Genomic DNA, 22,979 nt, shown 5'->3' with positions numbered 1-22,979 from the left:
AAATAACAATTACAATGGAATAAAGATAGTCTTAAAGCCGACTTTATAAATAATAGAATTTCGGTAGTTTTAGATGAATACAGAGTAAAAAGTAAGATCTCTAGGTTCAATCTCAGAACCAAAAGCTAATGACTTCACCATGTAATGAGATAAACATAGTAGTAATGATTCTTACATTCCCTGTTGCATAGTCATTATTTCTTGCCCTTGACCTTACTCCAGCCACAGATTTGCGATATTTTACGGACACCGCTCTCAACCCTCTTTGAACAGGCTTCATATGACCTCTCCTTAATAGTACTACAAATATTGCGATGAGTAAACCGATTATCACCAACACACCTGCGGTAGAATATATCGATTGAAATACGTTATAGAATAAACAGTTATTGCAGACAATCTATTAACATATGAAAGAAGGGCCAAAACTTATATACTTCTAAAATGTTTACTTATATAAACTAATAAACGTTAAGTATTTTCTAGACTTATATCTTGTGAATATTCAACCTATGTTGTGTGTAATAAAATGTATCTGAAAATATTATAAAATAAGAAAGGCGCGATGCGATGCAATATACGCCCAAGAATATGACCTTTGACCTCTAAGTGTGACCTTGACATTGTAGCGAGCCATCCAAAACATGCGCGCTGTCTTGATGTGGTGAACATTTGTGCCAAGTTTTTTTTTTAATCCTTCAAGCAGTTCAAGAGTTACAGAGCGGACACGAAACAAGTCATGTGATCTTTGACCCCTCATTGTAGCAGTGAGCACAATGCCCAACTTTATAGTGCTCACTGAAATATCACGCCGTAGACACGTAACATGATACCCCACCCAGTCACATTATACTGACACCGGGCTGACCAGTCCTAGCACTACCCTCTTAATGCTGAGCGCCAAGCGAGGAAGCTGCTAGTACCATTTTTTTACGTATTTGGTATGACGCGGCCGGGGATCGAACCCACGACCTCCCGCACTTGAAGCGGAAGCTCTACCACTAGGTTACCGAGGCAGTTAGAACGACCTTGACCTTGAAGGGAACTATCCACAACATACGCTCTGCAGGTCGTCTTAATGTGGTAAAAATTTGTGTCAAATTTCTTTGAAGTCCTTCAAGGGGTTCAAGAGTTACAGATCGGACACGAAATTGCTAACGGACACATTGACAGATGGACACGGGCGTCATAATATAATACGTCCCTTCACATGTTTTCGTAACAGTTTTTGGAGAACTCACTGGCAATAATTCCTGCTATTACACCGCCTGAGAGATAGTTTTCCTTTGGAGCTGCAATTACAAAATACACTTTAAAGTAATCAGAAATCTAACTATTATAAAAATAAATCATGATTTTACTACACATCTAATCATTGCAATGCATCAAACAAGAAAAACAACCATGCAATAATTACTACAGTAGCCTATCCCACATAACATTATAATCATCTCTGAAATGCTAACGACTCAAACATTTATATCATAATCTAAACTCTTCATCATTAATACATTGAAAATACGCAAAATACAACCTGCATGCTAGGTGTTTGGTAGTCTTTAAAAGTATTCTTTTCGGATGAAAAACAAAGTTCAACTTTCTTTACAAAAATACCGTTGACAAAAATCTTTGTATTCTATGTGCATTACAGGCACAACTTCATACCATTCTTGCGAATCAATCCATTTTATTACGAAGCTCTTTTCAAACATGTGTATTCTTTTGTTAATGATATTGTAAAAATGCTGCTGTCAAAATTCTATTTGGTTTAAATTATTCAATAGAATTAAGCGAAAACTACATTTGTCATTAACGATAATTAATGTGTGTTTTTCTTATGCTGGACTTAAATTTATATTGATTCTTAAAATCTTACGTTACGGTTTCACCGTAGTAGCCCTTTCTCACAATACAGAGACTATATATTCCATGTAAAGCGCATTTGAACGTGTATGTCACGGAAAGGGACCTTTCTAAATCTGATATGATGATAATAAAAGAAAAGATTGTAATAATAATTATGTTGATAATAATAATAACTGTAATATTCGGCTAAGTACAAATATTACACATTTACCGGTTTTAAATGTATAAGGTAGTGCAGCTAATTCTGTGCCCTTATATCCGAGTTTCAATGAAATACTGTACTCTTTATCCGGTTCAAGTCCAACCAGATCAATTGAGGTTCCTTCGTTATAAACCTTTACAACTCTAACGCTTCCATCCGAATTCATCAAGATGACATCAATATCAGCTCGTCCGTAGCAGGATGCAGTTTTAGGCAAATCCCAAACAAGCCGTACGCCTGAAGCAAGATTCTTTTCCACTCGAATATTTGTCGGACCAGAATCTAGAAACGAAATCGTATCAAGCACCATTATTTCGACAAATACAGCGTATTATTACGTTTGGAAATAAAATGAAAGTTGAATTAGAGAACGCATGAAAGAATCAAAATACTTAGCAAAATAATATGTACCGATAAGTTTTAGCGAAACAAAAATTGCGGTGATGTGCATTTGTGGGTTTTATGATTAATTTTACATCAGGTATGACACCTCAAGCCGTATAAAACATGTTATAGCGTCTCATTCTGCACTAATAGAATGAGTGAGATGAGAAAAACATCTCTGAACTTACATCCCTCCAGACCATTTAAATCTGTTAATCGGTTTATCTGGAATAAAGAGAATGGACCTTTATGATGCATCATAAATCTTTTAATGAGTGTGTATACTTAGTTGAAACTATAAAACAAACATCCATTGATACAGATCTAAGAAGAGAGAAACAAAACCAATACTTTACCAGTGACTATACACATTGAAAAAAGTAAAATACTAACAATTTGATTAAGTATGCATGGAACAAAGTGTATCACGTGTTATGGATTTGTAGCACGATTAAAGGTAAAACCTTGAAATCCCACCACCTTAATGCAGAAACAGGGTCTGACATGCATGGTCATATGAAAACGAGCATAAACAGTGTTAATATAAGACCTTACATTTACTGAGAATTCCTGATAAAGAAGGGCCTGGTTATAGACTATGACGCCGATTCTTGCAGATTTATTCAAATCTTCCTTTGGCACGAGAAACCAGCAATTATCAATATCCAGCGCCTGAGGTACCAGAAAACAGGTTTCCATTACACAGTGACAAGAGGGTTCAGTGTTGCAAGCTACAGATGCCTGTAATAAAAATAAGATATTTGGTTACTAAGTAAATAAATATATCAATATCATGTTAACTGGCATTAGGCATAGATAGTATTATGCACATTTTATATACATACTGTAAAACATTTATGCGAATGTTCATAAAAAGTTAGTACTATGAAAGTGACTAGTGGTACAAACTTACTGACATAAGATTTTTGCAAATTTTCTTATAAATAACCAACAATATTGTGCAGAGGGGAGTAAACCGTTGAACAGCTTTTGAAATAATGCAGAAAATTTACATTATTCTTGCATTTCTACCAATATCTAGCTTATATCGTTTTTTCAGCGCCATATATACATTAATGCCAAACTTTGTAAAAATAAACATTTTGAAAAGGTTCACCTGATGTGTGGGCGATTAGGTTTAAATGTGATGAAAACCTTTTTGCAAAGAGACAATAAACCATCAGCGAAATATTACTATAAGCACTGTGATAGCTTATAAAAATGTTTTCATTAAATTGAGATAAGATAAGTAAGATACTTTTGGTTTGTTTTTGACTCAAGTTTTGAGCCGTTTCAATGGTATCCTATCAGTGATTCAAGATATAAAACGTTTAATCACGTTGTCATAAGAAACTTTTCCTTTGCTATATGATCGACTTCTCGACCTTTTCAAATAGTCTTGTTACCTCCGAGAGATGGTTTCCGCCCATCTACTTTATTTCTAATATGGCAAGTGCAATGACATATTTTTCTTTGCCGAACAGTTTGACATGCCAAGTCATATTCCTGGTTGTTTAAATACAATACAAAACAAGTCTGCATAATTTTAAATTGCGATATAAAACGGATCTCTTTATTGTAAAGGCCCTTTAGTTCCTGATGCAGGACTTACATTGCTTCTGAAAATCTCCCATAGTAGCCTTTACGTACGAAATGTAGAATTTGTACTGACGAAATTTAAATGCTGTAAAATCTGGTAAATAAGCGTATACGCTTACAATAATTTTAGTGACACATTTATGCGCCTATTTTGGGTATGCGCTTATACTTAAGCCAAAACTATGCGCTTATATTTGATATGCGCTTATAGGCAAGCCATGTGCGCCTAATTTTGATATATTAGGAATATTGACAGTGCTTACCTTGGTTGAGAAAACGAAAGTAAAACGTGGCAATGGACGTGCGCAGTGAACTACTTCCTTTTATTGCATAGGCCTACAGTATTTATATATAATGAAAGCATAATTTGCAAATAATGTTCAATCTCTCGGACCATTCAATAATTGTTCAACATTAAGATTGTAGCATTTTATCCATATTCTTTTCACAGATTTACGAAAGAATGACAAACTGTTATGACAACGTAAACAACTTTTCTGATATTCAAACTTTTACCTTCATTTACTGAAAACATTTTCTATTAAAATAAGCATGATTATTGTAAACAATTATCGTTTTATCAGACAATAGAAGTTAAAATCTTTTAACACCCATCGGATACTTAACAGGTAAGAACACTTGTCACCTGTTTCTATGATAAACAATTATCACGGTATAATACCGTTAATTACGTCTTTTTGCTGCATCTGTTGTTTGTTTATCAGTAATCGGATATGCGCCTACTTTCGAGTCAAAATTATGGTAAGGGTATGACATGCGCTTATTATCTCATACGGAATATCGGTAAGGCCGTATGCGCTTACTTTTGATATGCGCTTATATTCGAATATGCGCTTATTTACCAGATTCTACAGTATATTAAATATTTAAAATCAAACAGAATTGTGACTTCAGCACTTGCTCAGTGTCAATATTTAAAGAACGATTTTAACTTATTATAGTAAAGGGTATGCTTCAGCATAGGCAAATGAAACAGCTATATTAACTTAAACAGTTTCTCCTACATTTTTTCTATAATTTGCTGGAATTTTTCCGCTTCCTTGTTCATCTGTACGGTTTTCGACAAATAACGTGTAATCTATGCGATGTACACCGCTATCGCCATCTGACGCCTCAAAAGTTATCCTGTAAAATACAAGTAAAAGATTACTACCGAAATATGACACTTATTGGTATTTCCACAAGGAAATACCTACCCACAGATGAAATAACTTTCAAGATGCATTAAATCGATAAACTCAGCGCGTTTTAAAAGTTTTGATATTAATATTATTTGTATATGGTGTTAAGGATTTGATTATATTTGTTCGGTCATACAAAAAAAGTAATGCACTTTAACCGTTATTGAAATCTGAAAGGTAAGAAATAGGTTCGTTGTTTGGTCTACCTTGATGTGTGCGTGTATGTTCCATTTACAATATTTTCTTCTAAGTTTTCTTTAGCTACCCTGGGTGGTGTGTTGTCAATGTGCACTTCCGTGTAATCTGCTAAAGTATGATTCATTATGTCAGTAGCTCGTACCCAAAATCGTATATAACTTCCATCGTCTAGTGTTTCTGTCAATTCATACTTTTCCGTCAAGTCATGAGGTATCCATCCTTTCTTTGGGACCTTTTAAAAAGACGAGTATCTTATAAAAAAAAATATGTTAATATAATTAATAATATTAGGCGTACACTCAGACTCATGAAAATCAAGGATTCTTCATGTTTATTTGCTAAATAGCCCTTATTGAGAAATTTAAAGCCTACTGAAATTCAATTTACTTTAAATTATTTTTTTAAAGATGATATTTCAAAAACTTATAAATGCATATAGATGCAATTTTATGGAAGAAATTCAAAACTGTTTCGGCGAGAAACTGAACATAACATAAATTAAAATATCCAAAAGGAATAGCTAAGTGTTAAGAACATGCATTTATACATTTAACTCAACAATCTTACTTTATACAGAAAATTGGTCGAGTCCAAAAATTTTAGTGTGGTATGCAATGAAGAAGCCGGTGCCTAGCTACCATTTTGAAATCTTTATCTAACAAATATTATACCATACCTCCCTATCGTCTCCGATGACTCGATTAATTTCAAATTTGACAATACCGTGTTTGTTTGGAATAGCACTGCGAGTTCTTGCTCCTTCATTATCTGTCAGGTTAACATACCTGTTTATAAAATTCAAACTAGCATTTAGGCATGATAAGCAGTATCTTCTATCCGTCAAGATAAAACTTACAGTATTAAACTTTTTACTGATATTATTCAGTAGGAAGCTCTTAATTCCATTTGTAAACATACAACATGTAATTATTCAAAAGTCTGACAGAAATCTAACAATATTTTTAAGACTATAAGAAGGTCACTATGCAAGAATTCAACTGATACAAATCTTAAAAATGTTCCTACTTCAAAGTCTATTTAGAAATCAAAGAATGTAATTTAATTGATCAATGCGCCATTAAACACCTGAGCAGTACTTACTTTTTACTTCTAAGAATACCATCATCTTGCAGATCTGCAAATTGCGTAGGGTATTTCAGAACCTTATTTAACAACTTTTCATCCTCATATATCTTGTTCACGAAGTGATTTTCCCAGTTCAATACGATGCGGGTTTTTGTTCCATTTTTAGAGGTCTGCCACATGTAACCAGTTTCCGGTATTGCACTTGTAATGTGCATACCACCATCACCTAATGACATTTCTGACACTTTCATAGGCTTATCCGAAATAAAGCCGGGTTTTGTTAGTGTTATCATTGAATCATTGTCATATAGAACCAGTCGCCGAGCAATTTTTGAATTGTTCGCCTTGTCGGACGCTTGCAGGAGAATTGAATACATCCCAGTTTGTGGAGGGTAATATGTTGGAAAATTTATAGATGATGTTTTATTCGTCTTAAATGAATATATAGGTTTTAATGGCTCAAGTTCTGTAAGGTAGCCATTAATATTTGGTTCCAGCTTAAAGATCTCAAGGTAGTAGTAAGCAATTCCGGACAACTTGTCCGACCAGCCATCCCAACGAAGTTGAATCGGATTCTAAAAGCAAGTACATGACTTCTTGTCGTAAGATGAAATGTTTTACAGTGATGCATTCATGACATTTAAAGCGATTTGTGTACATATTATTCACAAATTATCAGCCGTGCTTATGTGCCCGGAGGAATATGGAGATTTTAAAAATGTGTTTAAATCATTATCTACCTATAAATACATTAAAAAGCCTTGAAAGATTAGAATAAATAACAAACAAGATTCAAATCAGAGTGTTCTCTGTAGGTATGGAAATCTTGCATTACACCCACGCTCTCTTTCATCGGCTGTAGTATGAAAGGATAGTCAAAGAATATCGGATAGACCTATTATTTGAAAGAAAAGTACAGTTTATTCAAAATTATACGTACCTTTGTTATGTCCTCTCCAACATCGATCGGTTTTTCTCCGTTATTACATTTAGTTTGGGAATAAGGCTCAGAACAATGAATCGGTGCTATGAAATCAAACTTGAACTGAATAGTTTTGCTGGTGGTTTGTCCGTTGTATATCTGCCTTGAGTAATCCCTACCTGTATCCCTGTCATATAACTGCCGGTATCCCCCGCTCTTAGTAGAATATGTCACGGTAAAGCTTTACATAATGAAAACGTTAGTTGTTCAATTAAAGCAGTGATCGTAAAGATATAAGATTTATAAATATACTATAATAATTCATTCAATTTGTTTAGCTTTGAAAGATTACAGTATTATAATTATTTCTTTTTTTGTCACCTCCCTAGATCTTGAAAGGTTTCTTTCTCAATAACAGACTTTTCTAGTTGATAAAGTTTATTAGAGTACCAATCCTTTTACAACAAATGTACTGTACATATTCTTAAACATATTCGTTATTCATCAAATGTGGCATGTTAGGTTTTATTGAAAACTGTTAAAAAAACATCATATGCACCTTGACAAAATGTCAGTGGGCTACTACGCAAAAACTATCTGTTGAAATAATATCATTCAATTTGAAAGTTGTAAAGTAGGTAGCGATATAATGTTGAAAGTTAAAGTTAAATACTAATTTGAAGCCAATATGCATGTATAAATGTATTACCAAACAAGACAGAATTATAGCATAGTTATATTTATGTATGTATAGTTGTGATAAGAACCAACAACATTGAATTGCCCTCGTGAAAAACTTACAAGTCGTCATGTTCAATATTAATCTTGTAATTTTCTTCAGTTTTGTTACATGGGACAGTACTTATCGCTGGAGATCTGTCGGATATTTCTTTGCAAGTGTAGGTCATATTGAAAGCAACATGCCGTCGGTTGTTATCGTCTGAAATATTCAGAAAAATCATTTTCTTCTAGTCCTTCATATCTCAAGTGTTATAATAGTCCCTATAGTCAGAGTTGCAGTGCTTACTTTCTTTTCACATACTGACCAATTTCTAGCAGTTATAACGTATAAATAAATGAACAGATTTGACATGAAAACGAAATGTATTAAGTTTTTGCGTTAAAAGGAACTGATAATTCATGTACTATTTCTTAACAACACAACCTATTAGCATGATTAGGAAGTAGTACTGTTTTGTTAAGGCATCGCCAAAGTCACAACTCAGTTCATATTTTCAGGCCGAGTATTTTTCTCTTGAAAATTATACTAAAGCCTTAACAGTTGGTCAAATAATCATCAACATAGAAGCATATGATGATTAATTTTATAGTACATACGCCGCTTGAAAAATGTTTGAGTCGCGTTTAGACCGAATACTGAAATCTTACGCGCAGTCAAACTCCATTTATAACACATATTACAAAGACAATTTTTTAAGTACAATATGTATACTACAAACTCTTATGGAGTTTTCGCCGAAATTGTTCCTGATTAGTGCATTAGACACAAAAAAGACAACCCCGTGTAAATTTAATGTAAAATGTTGTTTGTACATGCATTGATGACCACAGCTAGTAAACCAGTACATCAATGGTTCAACTCGGCACTATGCTAACTATATTGATTTATATAGGGAGATAACATAGATTTCACTAAACAGTCGACCTATATTATTACCTGTTTATATATACGTGTACATGTGTGGACAGATAAATCTAATTGGATTAATGGATGCTGTTTGAATTTTTGCGTATAATTGAAAAACAAATTAAAAATGATTACATAAGACTGTGTTCTTCACGGTCTGTTTTACAATTGGCTGTAATTATTTTTTGATGTATTGAATATATAGTGACTTTCACTGCGGTAAAATTGTAACATTTTGTCGTTTTGGCTAGAGACAAATATCGAATAAAGGCATGATACAGGAAGTTAACTGCACATCCGTTTACTTGCATATGTTCTCATAGATATTTAGAACATAATTATGAAAATATTAAGGACTTTATTGTTACCACTTAGTCATCTTTTATTTTTATGAAATTTTGCATGTAAAAGTTTGAGTAAAATGGCCGCCACTTAATATTAAGAAAACTCTAAACTTTTGTCAAACGTTTATCTTTGACTTGTGTTAAATCGCTCGTTATTTAACTGACGCAAAAACCCTTGATCCTACTGATATAAGAAAACTTGTAGCTATTACAGTCAAGTTGTTTGTCTTACTTTTGTTTTATGTAAGAAACAGTCTCGGTTACAATGTTGCGGTATTATCTTACGAAAAGTCCATAGTGATATATTTCTTGTCACAGACAGCACGTTTTTAGTTGAAACAAATATATGTGCATAGATCTAATTATAATATTTTGTACTGTCTTGCTCATCACAGTGTTATATTTTGTTTATGTGGTTCAATTATATTGAAGTATGTAAAAAGCCCTTACATTTAATATATAAGAACTGATTCAGATCTACCTACCAGGCCTGGGAAATTTTGTGTGCTTTACATGTATTCCACTGTAAACTATCCCAAAGGCGTGTCGAGAAACATAAGACGGTGCTGGTGGCAAGTTAGGTATTGGTGGGTATTTAGATTTCATAGAAAAATGTGCATAGTTAAATAATTGCTGATTACACCAAACTGTATCGGTTCCATTACTATCTGAACATGGCATGCTGAAAAGAAAATAGTATACTATTATGTTTATGATATGATCTTGGTTCCAGTCCTTTGAGAAAAGTGTCAGTTTAGAACATGATCGTGAAATAAATGAAACGAAACATGAACTATGCGCTAAAAAATTGGCTGTTATAAAAGACAAAATAAAAATTTTCAACTAGAAGGCGTTTCATGCTTAATGCTTAATTTAGTGTATCTTGGAACATAATAGCGTTATGCTGTGCATTTATAATGCGTCATAAAAGAGTTTTCAGTTTCTTCAAATGAACACGAGTTATATAACAGCGTTCAACCCTAACAAATCAACAGTACTACACTTTCTAATTATACTAGAAGCCACCATAACCAGATCTACGACGGTAATGATATGATGCTTTTATTTTCTTCCAAGAATGCTATTGCACCAAAACGTGCCGAAAGTAACTTCACAAGATATAAAAGAAAATATGCTTGAGACCCTCTGCACACCTTTTTCATTTTACATTTGACACTAACACCGTGACAAAATTTATATCAAAAGTCTTAAATTGTATTAGTTTTGAGAGAAAACTAGAAATCAAATGTCAGTAAAACCAAGATAACAAAAACGTACTATTGCATAAAAGTTGCTGTTCAATTACGTCATGGTTGCTTTGCATTGTATATATGATATGCTAAGTTATCCTTTAATTTAATATATGTATTATGTGTTTTACGATGTCTTGATTTTTCGTCACCAGTACGTGTAACTTAAAGATTTTCCTGGCAGGAGTTTCTTTATCTTATGCTGTTGTGTAACACTGGAACACTGTGGGAATGAAGAGTACTTTTTGGTGCAACATTAACCTGTTTATTTCTATTTATTTTTTTTCATTTTGTTCACGTGGTTTTTGTTGTCTGTGTATTTCACGTTGTCTATAATTTGTGTGTATACATTTTAATGTACGTACCCGTAAGTACACTGCTAAATGGTCTCGCACTAAGCGGTTTTTTTTTTCAATGAACGCGGCTTTTCCTACGGGATTGTCCTGGTTCGTAGTGAAGAAAATGTGAACCAAGATTCGATAGCGGCATAAATCGTAATATGAAGTATTTAAGTTACACTGACTAAAGACTTGGGTCATATCGACATTTACTAGGTTTATACACACAGCATATATCTATTTGTGGACTTTTGATACTATTTTGCAGACAGTTAGCCCTTTGGTGTAAACATTCTTCATCCCATAAACACATCGGCAGACGGACACATCCGAAAATAAACAGTTACCATGAAATATCTTCCGTATGTGAATATAACGTTTAAGATGTAAAACATGGAAGGAAATTTAATAATTGCAATATCTTAACGAAACTGATAAACATTTACATAACCGATGCACACTTTAAAATCATCAATCTTATCTGTATAAACAAGGCGCTTTCAGATCCCATACGTGAAATATCATTTAATATCTAATATATTTGTGCAAAACAAGGAAACAGTACTTAGCGATTAAAGTCATTAAACATCCGGCTCCAAATATTTCCACTATTGGACTTCATTTCATCTTTTCTAAATGCCGTACAGGACATTTAAGTTACATCCTTTAAGGTGTTTTGTACGTTTAAATTTAATTTCCATTAGACCCTGATTTTTCAACAACTTCACAATATAGTAAAAAACTTCGGCTAATGAAAAACATAAGATCGTTTGCCTGTTTTTCTTTCTTTTTTTTTTTTTGCTAGACTCATAAAGACTATGTGGAAATTATAGTTTTGAAAACATTTTGCAAACAGAATTTTTTATGTGATTTTCGTGAATTTTCTCACAGTTGAAATAAACATAAATTTGGTGAACTAAAATGTATGTATCCGTCTGCTTATTGTTGAAATATTTTCCCATGATTAAAGAGATCCGCAAATTTTGGCTTTTATTTAACGTGTCATATATCTTGATAACATTTTTTTCTTAAACAAGATAGTAACTTGCCGGTTTCATAAATTTACTCATGGGTTACCGTGAACACATAAAATGATTTTCCGAATGCCGAGTCTGGACTACATTACATTATCTGATAAATGATGTTATTACATTACTTCAAGTTTAGCGAAAGTTTATTCTAAAATGAGCATCAAAGTGCACACTTAATTAGATACAGCACCAAATAAAAACAGTTTCATTTTATGCTAACTAATGAAAAACTGTATTCTATCAGTTAAATATTTTCATATCTATCACTCACTACTGTGAAAATATGAAACTATATTTTCACGCTGTGAGAGATATAGCTTCGGGCCCTCTCATTATATTGTATACGAATTTTAAATTATTTTCTTAAAACGGGATGCAAATTGTAGTCGCACTTTGTTCTTTATACTATATTTCTCGATTCAAATTATTTTACTTAAACAGAATTTCATACCGTTATGCAGCAAAAAAGTAAAACAAAATGGAACTTTATGTTGCATGCGTCTTTATAACGTCACAGCACGTCTGACGTCATGTCTGTTTACGCGCGTCTGTTTCCCGCGCTGAGATTAAAATAGTTGCAAAATGCACATCTCAACGTAATTGAGCATAAGATAAAAAGAAAATTTGTTTGTTTTTCGTGAATATGGAATATATCTCACCTCGAAGTGAGAAAATTTTCACAAAATATTTGAAATTTTCTCACTTCTCAGTGAGCTATATTCCGTATTCACTCAAGACAAACAAATATCCTCTATATATTTTGTTAAAACGTAAATTACGAAGTGGTTAAGAGACAGTACGATTACCTGTAATAGAATTGTTGTTTCTGATCGATTCTTCGTATTTTTGCTAATGTTATTTCACATTCGGTTATGACGGGAGGGTTGTTTGCACTTGAAACTGAAAACATGAAATCACAATTAAGTTACTTTCGTATAAGATATTATCTGAGGAGCGCAAATACAGCAAGAAAATACTGCTTCCATACAATTCTATTATCATATAAAATACGAGGACCGGTCGGACAATTGTTCCTGCCTTTACATATGCTGCTACTTACGCGTATTATACATGAGCGAAAACTACATTTTATCGCATGTATCTATATAGGTACCTTAATTTTCAGTGAGATCAGACGTGTGTATACATGAAGTTTTGAGTATTTAAACAAGGTAGGTCTTAGGGCTACCATGGATTCTAAAATGGAAGAACAAAGATCTGCTAAAACAACCCTGCTTTTAGAGGGTTAAAAACCTTGCCACATTTTCTAAAGGTTGCAGAAAAGGTTTTCTTAAAGACGGATTACAGTTTATGGAGGGCCAGACCTAGGCAGGATGGGCCGTTGAGGCATTGACTCCTACATTGATGGCTAATGTTAAGGCTTTTGTCAAAAGAGATCGCAGAGTGACATTCATTTTGCAGGATCGGTAATGTGTTGGCCATCAGATTTTACACGCAAAATTAGGATTGAGCAAGATAAGTGTTAGGTGGATGCCGAAACAGCTGACAGGAGACCACAAGGCACCCAGGGTGACCATAGCAAAATAATATTTGTGGCGTTTTAAGCGTGATTAAAATATGTTTTTGAACTGCTATGTCAAAGAAAAGGAATCCCGAGTTAATTATGTTGAAAATGAAACAAAACTTCAATAACTGTAGTGGAAATGAGCTGGTTCCCAACTTACCAAGAATGTTAAGCTGTTAAACTGTCTCCCTCTGCTGGCAATGTTATGCTTTCCCACTCATTGCTGATCTATTCTTATACTGCTATGAACGAATTTCATGCTAAGTTTATAAACTGACACAATTTGAAATTATAGAAGCTTTTAATGGAACCTCAAGGTATCTTTATGATACTTTAAATATGGACAACCTATACTTTTCAGAAATGGTGAAACACATTTACCCAAAAGAGTTACAACTTAACAAGGCTATTACTTCAGATTTAGAAGCATCATTTTGAATTTAAGTTTAAGAATTGTGAATATTAGGTTTAAAACGAAAACATATCATAAAAGGAAAGATTTTAATTTTGCAATTGTCAACATCCCCGACCTTGATGGAGATATCCCCCGCGCAGCATCATACGGCGTCTATATTTCACAACTTATATGCGTTTCGCAAGAGCTTTATCAAAGATAGAGGATTTTGATGATAGAAATCTTCATATCACCAAGAAAATATTACAACAGGGTTACCGTTATCATAAGCTACGGAAAGTTTTCAGCAAATTTTACTACAGATCGTCCGAACTGTTTGAAAAATACAATACTAACCCAAAACACTTTTAAAAATTGGACTTACACACCAGGAATACTATGGAGATGTAGTTTATAAAATTGAAAAATTAAACATAGTCCTTATTTTAATCAGATATTTGTAAAACGTGTTAAAAAGTTTATCAAAAGAGGATACGATGCGAAAATCTCGAAGCACAGTGCATGTGTAGTGATTGACCGCTCTACAGTTAATCGCTACGCTTTCCTTTTTGAAGATGCGATGACTAGTGAAGTGTAAGACTTCATGATGCTTTTCTTCTAAATCCTGTATACAACGGACGGAGGGAGTTGAATTTTGTCTTGCATTTTTTTAGTCGTGCCCTTAAAAGTTAGGCTCTTGTTGCTTTGACTTCAGACAAGATGTTGAGAACATTGGTGTAATTATACCTTAGATTTACATTGTACCTTAATTTTATGTTTTACTTAATAAATGTGGTATTCTATCGCTAATGTTATAGCCTTTCTCAGCGGGTATTTTATTTGCATAATGTTGTCTAACTTGTAGAAAATAGGGTAAGTGTGAGGTTGGCATGCCCTAAACGCGTTTAAACCCCCAGTTTCCTTTATATATGTTACTGACCGTTCCAAGGCGGTGCCCTTTATTTCAACTGGTTTTCTTCCTGTCTTGTATTTTCTGTTGCGTATGTTGTCTTGTTTCTTGTGAAAGTTTTTTTCCCTCCTTCTCCTCACTCTCCCTATCCCCGCTTTCCCTTGCATTTAGCTCCCCCATTGTTTAGCATCCCCTCCCCCTTTTACTATGAGTTAGTTTTCGTGCCCCCCACACTTTATTTTGGCTGCCGGAATCCTAAGGCGGTACAAGATTGTTTTTCTGCTTAAAGGTTTGTGTGCTTGTGTGTCTAAAGCGGTGCCCTAAAGTGTTCTTGTATCTTACTTGTCTGTTTTTCTATGTTAGTTTGTTGGGTGTGGTTGTGTGTTTATCTTTGGTACATGAATGTCTGCGATATTTTGGTTTAAGTTGTAGTTTAACTGAGATTTAGGAACGTAGCATTCCCTTTGTTTATCATCCTTGTTCTACTTTCCCCTTCAACGTTCTGCCCCACCTCCCCACCTACCCTTACCCCACCCCCTCCCCCCCCCCCCCCCCAACCTCCTCCCCTCTATCTATATTTGGCATAAATTTATGTGTACTTGTTGGATTTTTGAAGCAACCCGTCTGTAATATTTTCCGTTACAGCTTTCTTTTTGTTTTGGGTCTACTTTGCGAATGCGTGGAGCTAAGGCTGTGTTTTAGTGCTCTGTGCTTCCGGGAACTCTACCCTTACCTATTATGTTTTGTTTCTTCTTAGGAATTCATTGGAATAAAACTGTCTAATATCATGCCAAAATGAATAATTATGACTGGTGGATACTATTTAGATAATTCTGAAAACAAAAACAAACTCAAAGAAAAATAAATTGCGTCTCAGGCTAGCCAAGAAAAAATATCCTTTTGCATGACAATGTCCCCTCTCATACTGCTTTATTTACTCTTTTACTAACCCGACTTCGTCTCAGTGTTGTTATAGTTTCTGGTCTTTTGAGATATTTGATTTTAACTCATTTAGTTTTGAAAATTTAATACTGCTTAAGCCGGGGCAAGGGGTCGTCGTGGGCAGTGTTGCATTTTCATTTACTGCTCATGAACAGACTCAATCAAACAGAGTCTGCAGTTTTCACTGTTTGCCTTGTTCTCTGTGCTTCCAGGGGATCTACTCTTAAGATTTCATTTCCATTTCAGCTGTAAATAGTAGCAGTAGGTCTTATGTGGCTTGCAGAGGGAAAAGTGTACAGACGTAGATTGGGAATACTTTGACATTGCGTTAATCAAACAATGTTAATAGACATTGAATTAGGAAATTCCATTCGTCACTATTCTTTTAATAATATGGAAAAAGAAGCAAACACAATTCAAGCCATCTATCTGATACTTACATGAAAGGCAACCCCTGCCTGAATCCCTAAAACCATTAAAACAGTTGCATTGATGTGGGTAGCTACATGTTCCAGGGTAACATGGGGCAACGTGTGAACATAACTCTGAAAGTACAATACACCAGGATGCAACTACTCAGATTAGTATTGTCTAAATGTTTTGAAATAATCATGAAAAGAAAACTTTTTTAAGTTAGTGAATATTGGTCACTGACAAAAGTCATTACTGCATAAGAATTTACATTTAGTTTTTAAATCTTTATTGTACCCAGCAGAACAAAACATCGCACAATCATCTACTTTATTACGTATTTGAGTAACGGCTTCTGTAAAAGCGTTGCCACAAACTTTTAGGTTGAAGTATTTTCATTCGAAGCTTAACTTACTTGTGGTACATTGTTCTCCTGAAAATGCGGACGGACATTTGCAATTGTCAGGACCAATGCAAGTTCCACCATTCGCGCATGGATTGTTGCATATGGCTGAATAAAAGAATATCGTTTGTTCATATTCCTACACAAAGAATGAGCTGAACAATAGTCAATCTTAATATGTCTTATTTAATCAAAGAGATCAGGGCTAGACTTACTTGTTATATAATGACTCAGTCAAAATGGGACAAAAGCACTTCAATAGCAGGACAGGGTAATAATCTTGGAACTGAAACACTTTTCGGTACGTTTGCCTATAATTCAAGTCAAGTAATTTGAAATTTAAATTTCCAGGAACTGATTTTTACTTTAAAATAAGTGTTCTTATGTGACAGAAAACCAAATTTCCAAGACCTCATAATAATTGACGCTCATTGAACTTCACAAATTTAAAATAGTTCTTTCTCATATGCAGTTAAGTTATATAAGTGATTTTTGTAGATATTGTCGCTCGCTACATTATAAAACTCGTCAAAATGTATCACATAACATGTAAACATCTGAAAACATACTGAATTTCAATCGAATGGTTAACAAGAACCCATTTTGACTGAAGTCACAAAGATATATATTTTGCTAGTACATATATTCTCAATTATGAACTTATTAGAATAACAATCTTATGAAAGCAGAACACAACTTGATGTTGTCGAACATTTTGTTACCATTGGTTACTGTATGTCAAAACTGAAATAGAAATTGTGTATTTAACGATAATATGGTATATTATTATCATTTATTCTGCCAAAACATATTTCAACTTACGTGTCGAACACTGGTTACCCGTCCAGCCGCTACAACAATCCTGGTAATAATGTTGATAGGGTCTGTATGTGGTACATCTACCCCAGCCCCTTAAATTATATAAGTTTTCATCAATATTTTCAATATATCATCTAACAAGTTTTCTTGATTCATTCAGGTTTATCACCGTCTTGCAGAAGTTTACTTGCATTAACAAAAAATTGATACTTCGTCTTTTGCACATCTTTTACATATGAGCCGTGCCATGAGAAAATCAACATAGTGGGTTTGCGACCAGCATGGATCCAGACCAGCCTGCGCATCCGCGCAGTCTGGTCAGGATCCATGCTGTTCGCTAACAGTTTCTCCAATTCCAATAGGCTTTAAAAGCGAACAGCATGGAGCCTGACCAGACTGCGCGGATGCGCAGGCTGGTCTGGATCCATGCTGGTCGCACACCAACTATGTTGGTTTTCTCATGGCGCGGCTCATATATTAATATTCGATAAACACGTTAAACCAATTTTACAGAAATTGAGGTTTTTATTAGAATTACAAGACAACTAAGACTGTTTACAGAATCGAGTTGTATAAGTGTCTAAATAACTTTATCTAATATTGATTTCGGAGACTATGAGGCAAACAGCAATATAATTTCTTACCATAATCCACAATGCTTGTATGTCCGCACATATCGCGTCTGAGAATAAGTGCAGTAATCTCTGGAAATAAACATTTTGCACATTGTATTGCCTGTATGAAATGACAGCGATGATGTTGTCATAACGAAACTATAAATGGTTTCTATTGTATCTGAAGCTTTATAAATGTGGATAAAATAGATATCTACAAAAAAGACCATATCCATGCATATGACTCAATATAATGCACAAAACGAAAACGTTATTTGTGATTATATACTAGTTTAAGCTGTACTACATGAATAAATGCGACTTCTTGATTTTCTCTCACTACAAAAACTCAGCTTCTTTATTAATGCCAGTACATATACGCTCACCTTTGCAAAAATATGTATTGGATTATATACAGTATTAAAGGCGTATCTGTTGGTTTTTATATAGGCAAAGAAGGAAATTTTTAACTAGCGGAGAACATTTTTTAAAACTCTGCATGATTACAAAAATCATATCACAAACAAATTTATGCAAAAAATTGGGGGTTCCCGGTGCTATGTTTTGAGTTATCTGCTCCTGAATGCGAGTTTATTGCTCTTTTAAGTCATTTTCAAGGGCAGATATCTCAAGGCCATGGTTAGTTACACTATTTAATTTCCAATCAGTGTTTGTTACTTTATTTCCAGCAACTGTACGAATTTTGCAGAAATTCTATGAGACGGATTTTATTTTATAGTCGCTTATGCAAACAAATAGAAAAGTTATGCCCCTTTTTCAAGAAAAATGCCGTATGTTAACTCATTGAAACACAGCAAAAGTTCTGTTTGATAGAATAGTTAAAAACTTTGCATAATGACTTGAAATGTAATAACAAAATAAAATATAATGTGAAATAAAATAAGGTATCCGTATGCTAGACGTTGAGTTATCTGCCCTTGAAAATGACCTAAAAGAGCAAATATCTCGCATTCAGGTGCAGATAACTCAAAACGTAGCATAGGGACCCCCATTGTTTGCATAAATTTGTTTCTAATATGATGCACTATGATCATGCAAAGTTTAAGAAAATTCTCCGCTAGATAAGATTTTCCTTCTTTGTCTATATAAAACCCACAGATACGTCTTTAAAGCTATGTAACAAATGGCTCTAATTTCTTTTCTTCAATTTAATGACCGAAAGGTTAATTGAGATAATTGCATTACCAGATTTTAGCAGACAGACTGTATATAATAATATTCATTTTCTTATCTTCAGCAATACAAAAATTGTCATGCTGAAACACTAATAGCATTTTTATATCTTTAACTCGAAGTGAGAGATAATCTTTTGTTTTGTTATAAATAATTGCCATGTTAAGTGAAAAACAATACTCAATATCACTGCTATTTCAGTAAGTATGACAAATGTCATTGTAAATGAATGAGAAGATTCGTGAATCACACTGATGTGAGATAAATATGATTCAACAATGAGCTCAAAATAAGAATAGGAATTGAAGCCATTTGTTACATAGTTTAAAAAGAGTATTTTACATGAGTGTCTTTTCATATTGAATTTATTAAACAAGTTGAATACAATAACATACTGATAGGCTCTGTCGAACATTTTCATCAATTCTATTCAGTGAGTTTAATAAATTCAATAAAGTCACAAATGTAATATCGTTTTTTCACGTGTTAGATTTTCCTGTTGAAAGATCAAAACTTCTACTTTAACTATTATAAACAAGTCAATTTGACGAAAGTCTCCTATACTTTAAACGACGTTGACTTCAAAGTTTTACTACACTAGCGTATTGTCATTTTTATGTAATGGATTTATTACTTTCCTGCGACGTCAAACATGTGATAGCTATATGTAATAGAAGGTGTATGTTTTCAAAGAACTTGCAAATATAAAAACCATGCTTTACGAGGTAAATGATTGCCCTCATATCTATATTTTTCATTATTTTTGTTTTAGTTCTGAATGAATAATTTGGAACATATTTGCATTAAAGATAAGACGTACACTTAATAGGTTCAACCTGACAAAATTCTCAAAACTCATGGAATCTAAGCTAACTATCACTTCAAGTGGTATTGCAACAAAGAGCTTACTGTTCTTCTTATTGCTCAGTTCTATTGACTGAACAATAAAGATAGAACCTGACCTATAATTACAAAGTTCATATTACGTTTAGTGTATCATATGAATAGGAAGATGGCTTATAACACTCCTACTAGAACAGCCATACTACAGGATGAGAATGTATAAACATGCCTTTTTATGATCCTATATAGACATGATCACGTAAGATCGCAAGACTTAAAATGAATTGTTCTTTATCTTCCACAATGTGGTTAGACACATTAATGGTGAAACTAAGGGATTTAGGCTTAGAGTAATGAGAATCTTTCGTTGGTTCCACGAATACGTTTCTTCGTAGTCGAGGAAGGTATTCCTGTGTAAATAAATACAAACGTAAATACGTCTTATTTTAGTTGCATAGTGTTACGTGCATTTCAAACCCCTAGCAATGATAAACCCTGATAAGCAATACAACATACACTGTAATATACACAGTTAACCACATTATCTTTCAGGAAGTTTTAAAAGTCATTTATCTTTGAGGGCTTAGCTTTCGATATAAACTGATACTGAAACCGTAATTAGCAAGATAAATATTTAAAAGTTACGTTATCACTTCGTTTTGGGTTCTGTAGGTTTCACAACCAGTGATAAAAGAAATCTATATGAAGGTGAGTAAGGAAGCAAATATCATAAAATACCAACATGACAGCAGACATAGATTGATTGATTCTTATCGAAAAATAACATATTACTGAAATCATAAATTAATGAGGAAGTTTTGAAAGTTCAAATAAAAGTTTACTTCCCTGACTTATTGTGTTTCAGATTGCATGTTAAACGAAACCGCCATATCTTTATCATATAAATTAATGTCTGATGATAAAACTGTTTTGTGAAAAATTTAAAATTCCACAAAGTCAGACGTAGGTGCTGCATATTTTATTGATAAATTTCTATATTCATTGACAAAGAGCGCAAAAGTCGCCCTCTTCTTTATTGCATGTCTAGGAGTAAACGGCTTATCAAACCTCATTTATTACACAATTTGTTTGAGGATGCAATATTTGATGACAGCAGATATTATACTTAGTTTTAGAAAAATGCATGATTTTGCAGTCAAGAAAGGCAGCCCAGACTTAATGTTTTATTTCATTATATAATCGGCACACATTGCATATATTTGCCCATATTTTAGATTGTAGCAGCGATTACACGGATAGACGTACATTTTACTCATTCATGATAACATTACATAATTATATTTGTCCATATTTTAGATTGTAGCAGCGCTTATACGGATAGACGTACATTTTACTTATTCATGATAATATATGTATATTTATTATAATACAAAGGATGACACAAAAAAGATATATAGATATTATCACTTATTCCCATTGTGTTCCTTATCCAAGATAGGTCAATATTGCTATTTATTTTATGTTTTTCGGTGGTTTATCGAAATATAACGGTGAATTATATCCTGATAAACTCACTGGCCACTCAGTGAAAATTATCAAATCTGATACCCGATTAACGTCAAAAAGTTTACCGAGCGTACTGAAAGCCGGAAACAATATGATGATGACGTCGTTAAAATGACGTCATCTTTGCGATGCTTCCTGATAAAATTTCCCGCAAATTTCGACATTTTATTGAAATAAACACAACAAAAGTAGAGTTTTAGACATAAAATAAACAGAAAAATTGTTGGTATCGATATAATATCACGGTAATTTAACTCGTGAACACCAAAAGTTGTTATTTTCACTCGTGGCTGCGCCACTCGTGAAAATATCACTTTTGGTGCCCACTCGATGAAATTATAACGTGATATTACACCGAAACCAACAATTATCCTCTATATAAAAAATACTATGATATATGCAGATTATACTTACACCAATAAGGAAATTTTGTTACATCAATAAGGAAGTTTTGTAACTTAAATAAGAAAGTTTTGAGATCACAAATGATACTGTTCACAATATCTCAATCAGAAGAGATATATTCTTATATCGGCCTGTTTGCTCTATTTCCCTTAACTTTGATACCTTCGCAGCAAGTATGCTGATATCCAAAACAGAAAGAAAGAAAAAACTAACGAACAAACAAAGTTATTTGTTTTTATTCCTTTTCAAATTCTTCTGCTGTACACAACTCAATATAACTAAAATTCGACAATGGCGGCCTACGAATGATTTGGAGAAATAAAACGATATTATTTTAACACTCCGTCTTTGGCTGACACACTATGTGTACAAACTAAAAGTATGTACCATTTGTCAATTTAGTACGAAGAAACCAATTAAATTCAAATGTGGCTACATAACTGATATGTCATAATAATTAACAAAGAGTGCTTAGTCCACAGCAGAATTTTTCATTAAACTGATAGATTTAAACCACAGAATCATGCATTGATTGCAATAATTGCATTATTTGACAACTGTTTTGACTGATTAATAATTATTAATGTTTTTATAAATAAATTTACTGAATTCAAAATCTCTTCGAAATCATACAACATATGCATATTATATTGACTTTAACCCCTTACTGGACTTGATCACATTCTTGCATAAACAAAATTTTGAAATTTAAAGTTGGAGTTTAGCAAATATTTTATTCAAAGTTTGGTAGAAATTTACCACATTCTTGTTTTATATTTTACCCGCCACATTTTGATAGGCCCCTCACCAACACGTAATGTATAACGATGTTTTTTTTTGCGATTTCTTACATAATTATCTGTGAGGCACTTACCCCTTCCATTCGAACATGTTTTGCAAAATCAAAGGCATGTAGCTCCTG

The 22,979-nt window shown here is 33.4% G+C and overlaps 1 protein-coding gene across 1 annotated transcript in view; it reads right to left on the bottom strand.

Moving 5' to 3' along the window:
• Positions 1-22,979, bottom strand: part of LOC123532025 (uncharacterized) — a 36,182-nt gene that overhangs the window by 7,585 nt on the left and 5,618 nt on the right. The window contains exons 2-18 of the mRNA XM_053517194.1: positions 18,119-18,178; positions 17,478-17,566; positions 16,668-16,763; positions 16,282-16,386; positions 12,877-12,970; positions 9,937-10,133; positions 8,261-8,399; positions 7,478-7,700; positions 6,553-7,112; positions 6,128-6,236; positions 5,460-5,683; positions 5,077-5,197; positions 3,008-3,193; positions 2,641-2,677; positions 2,078-2,350; positions 1,242-1,292; positions 176-342 (exon numbers count right to left, since the gene is read on the bottom strand). Coding sequence (XP_053373169.1) covers positions 176-342; positions 1,242-1,292; positions 2,078-2,350; positions 2,641-2,677; positions 3,008-3,193; positions 5,077-5,197; positions 5,460-5,683; positions 6,128-6,236; positions 6,553-7,112; positions 7,478-7,700; positions 8,261-8,399; positions 9,937-10,133; positions 12,877-12,970; positions 16,282-16,386; positions 16,668-16,763; positions 17,478-17,566; positions 18,119-18,178 — 2,731 coding nt within the window. The remainder of the gene's footprint in view (positions 1-175; positions 343-1,241; positions 1,293-2,077; positions 2,351-2,640; positions 2,678-3,007; positions 3,194-5,076; positions 5,198-5,459; positions 5,684-6,127; positions 6,237-6,552; positions 7,113-7,477; positions 7,701-8,260; positions 8,400-9,936; positions 10,134-12,876; positions 12,971-16,281; positions 16,387-16,667; positions 16,764-17,477; positions 17,567-18,118; positions 18,179-22,979) is intronic.

The sequence above is a fragment of the Mercenaria mercenaria genome, chromosome 11 (assembly GCF_021730395.1).
Source record: "Mercenaria mercenaria strain notata chromosome 11, MADL_Memer_1, whole genome shotgun sequence".
Lineage (NCBI taxonomy): Eukaryota > Metazoa > Mollusca > Bivalvia > Venerida > Veneridae > Mercenaria > Mercenaria mercenaria.
This window is presented reverse-complemented; position numbering and strand designations above follow the sequence as displayed.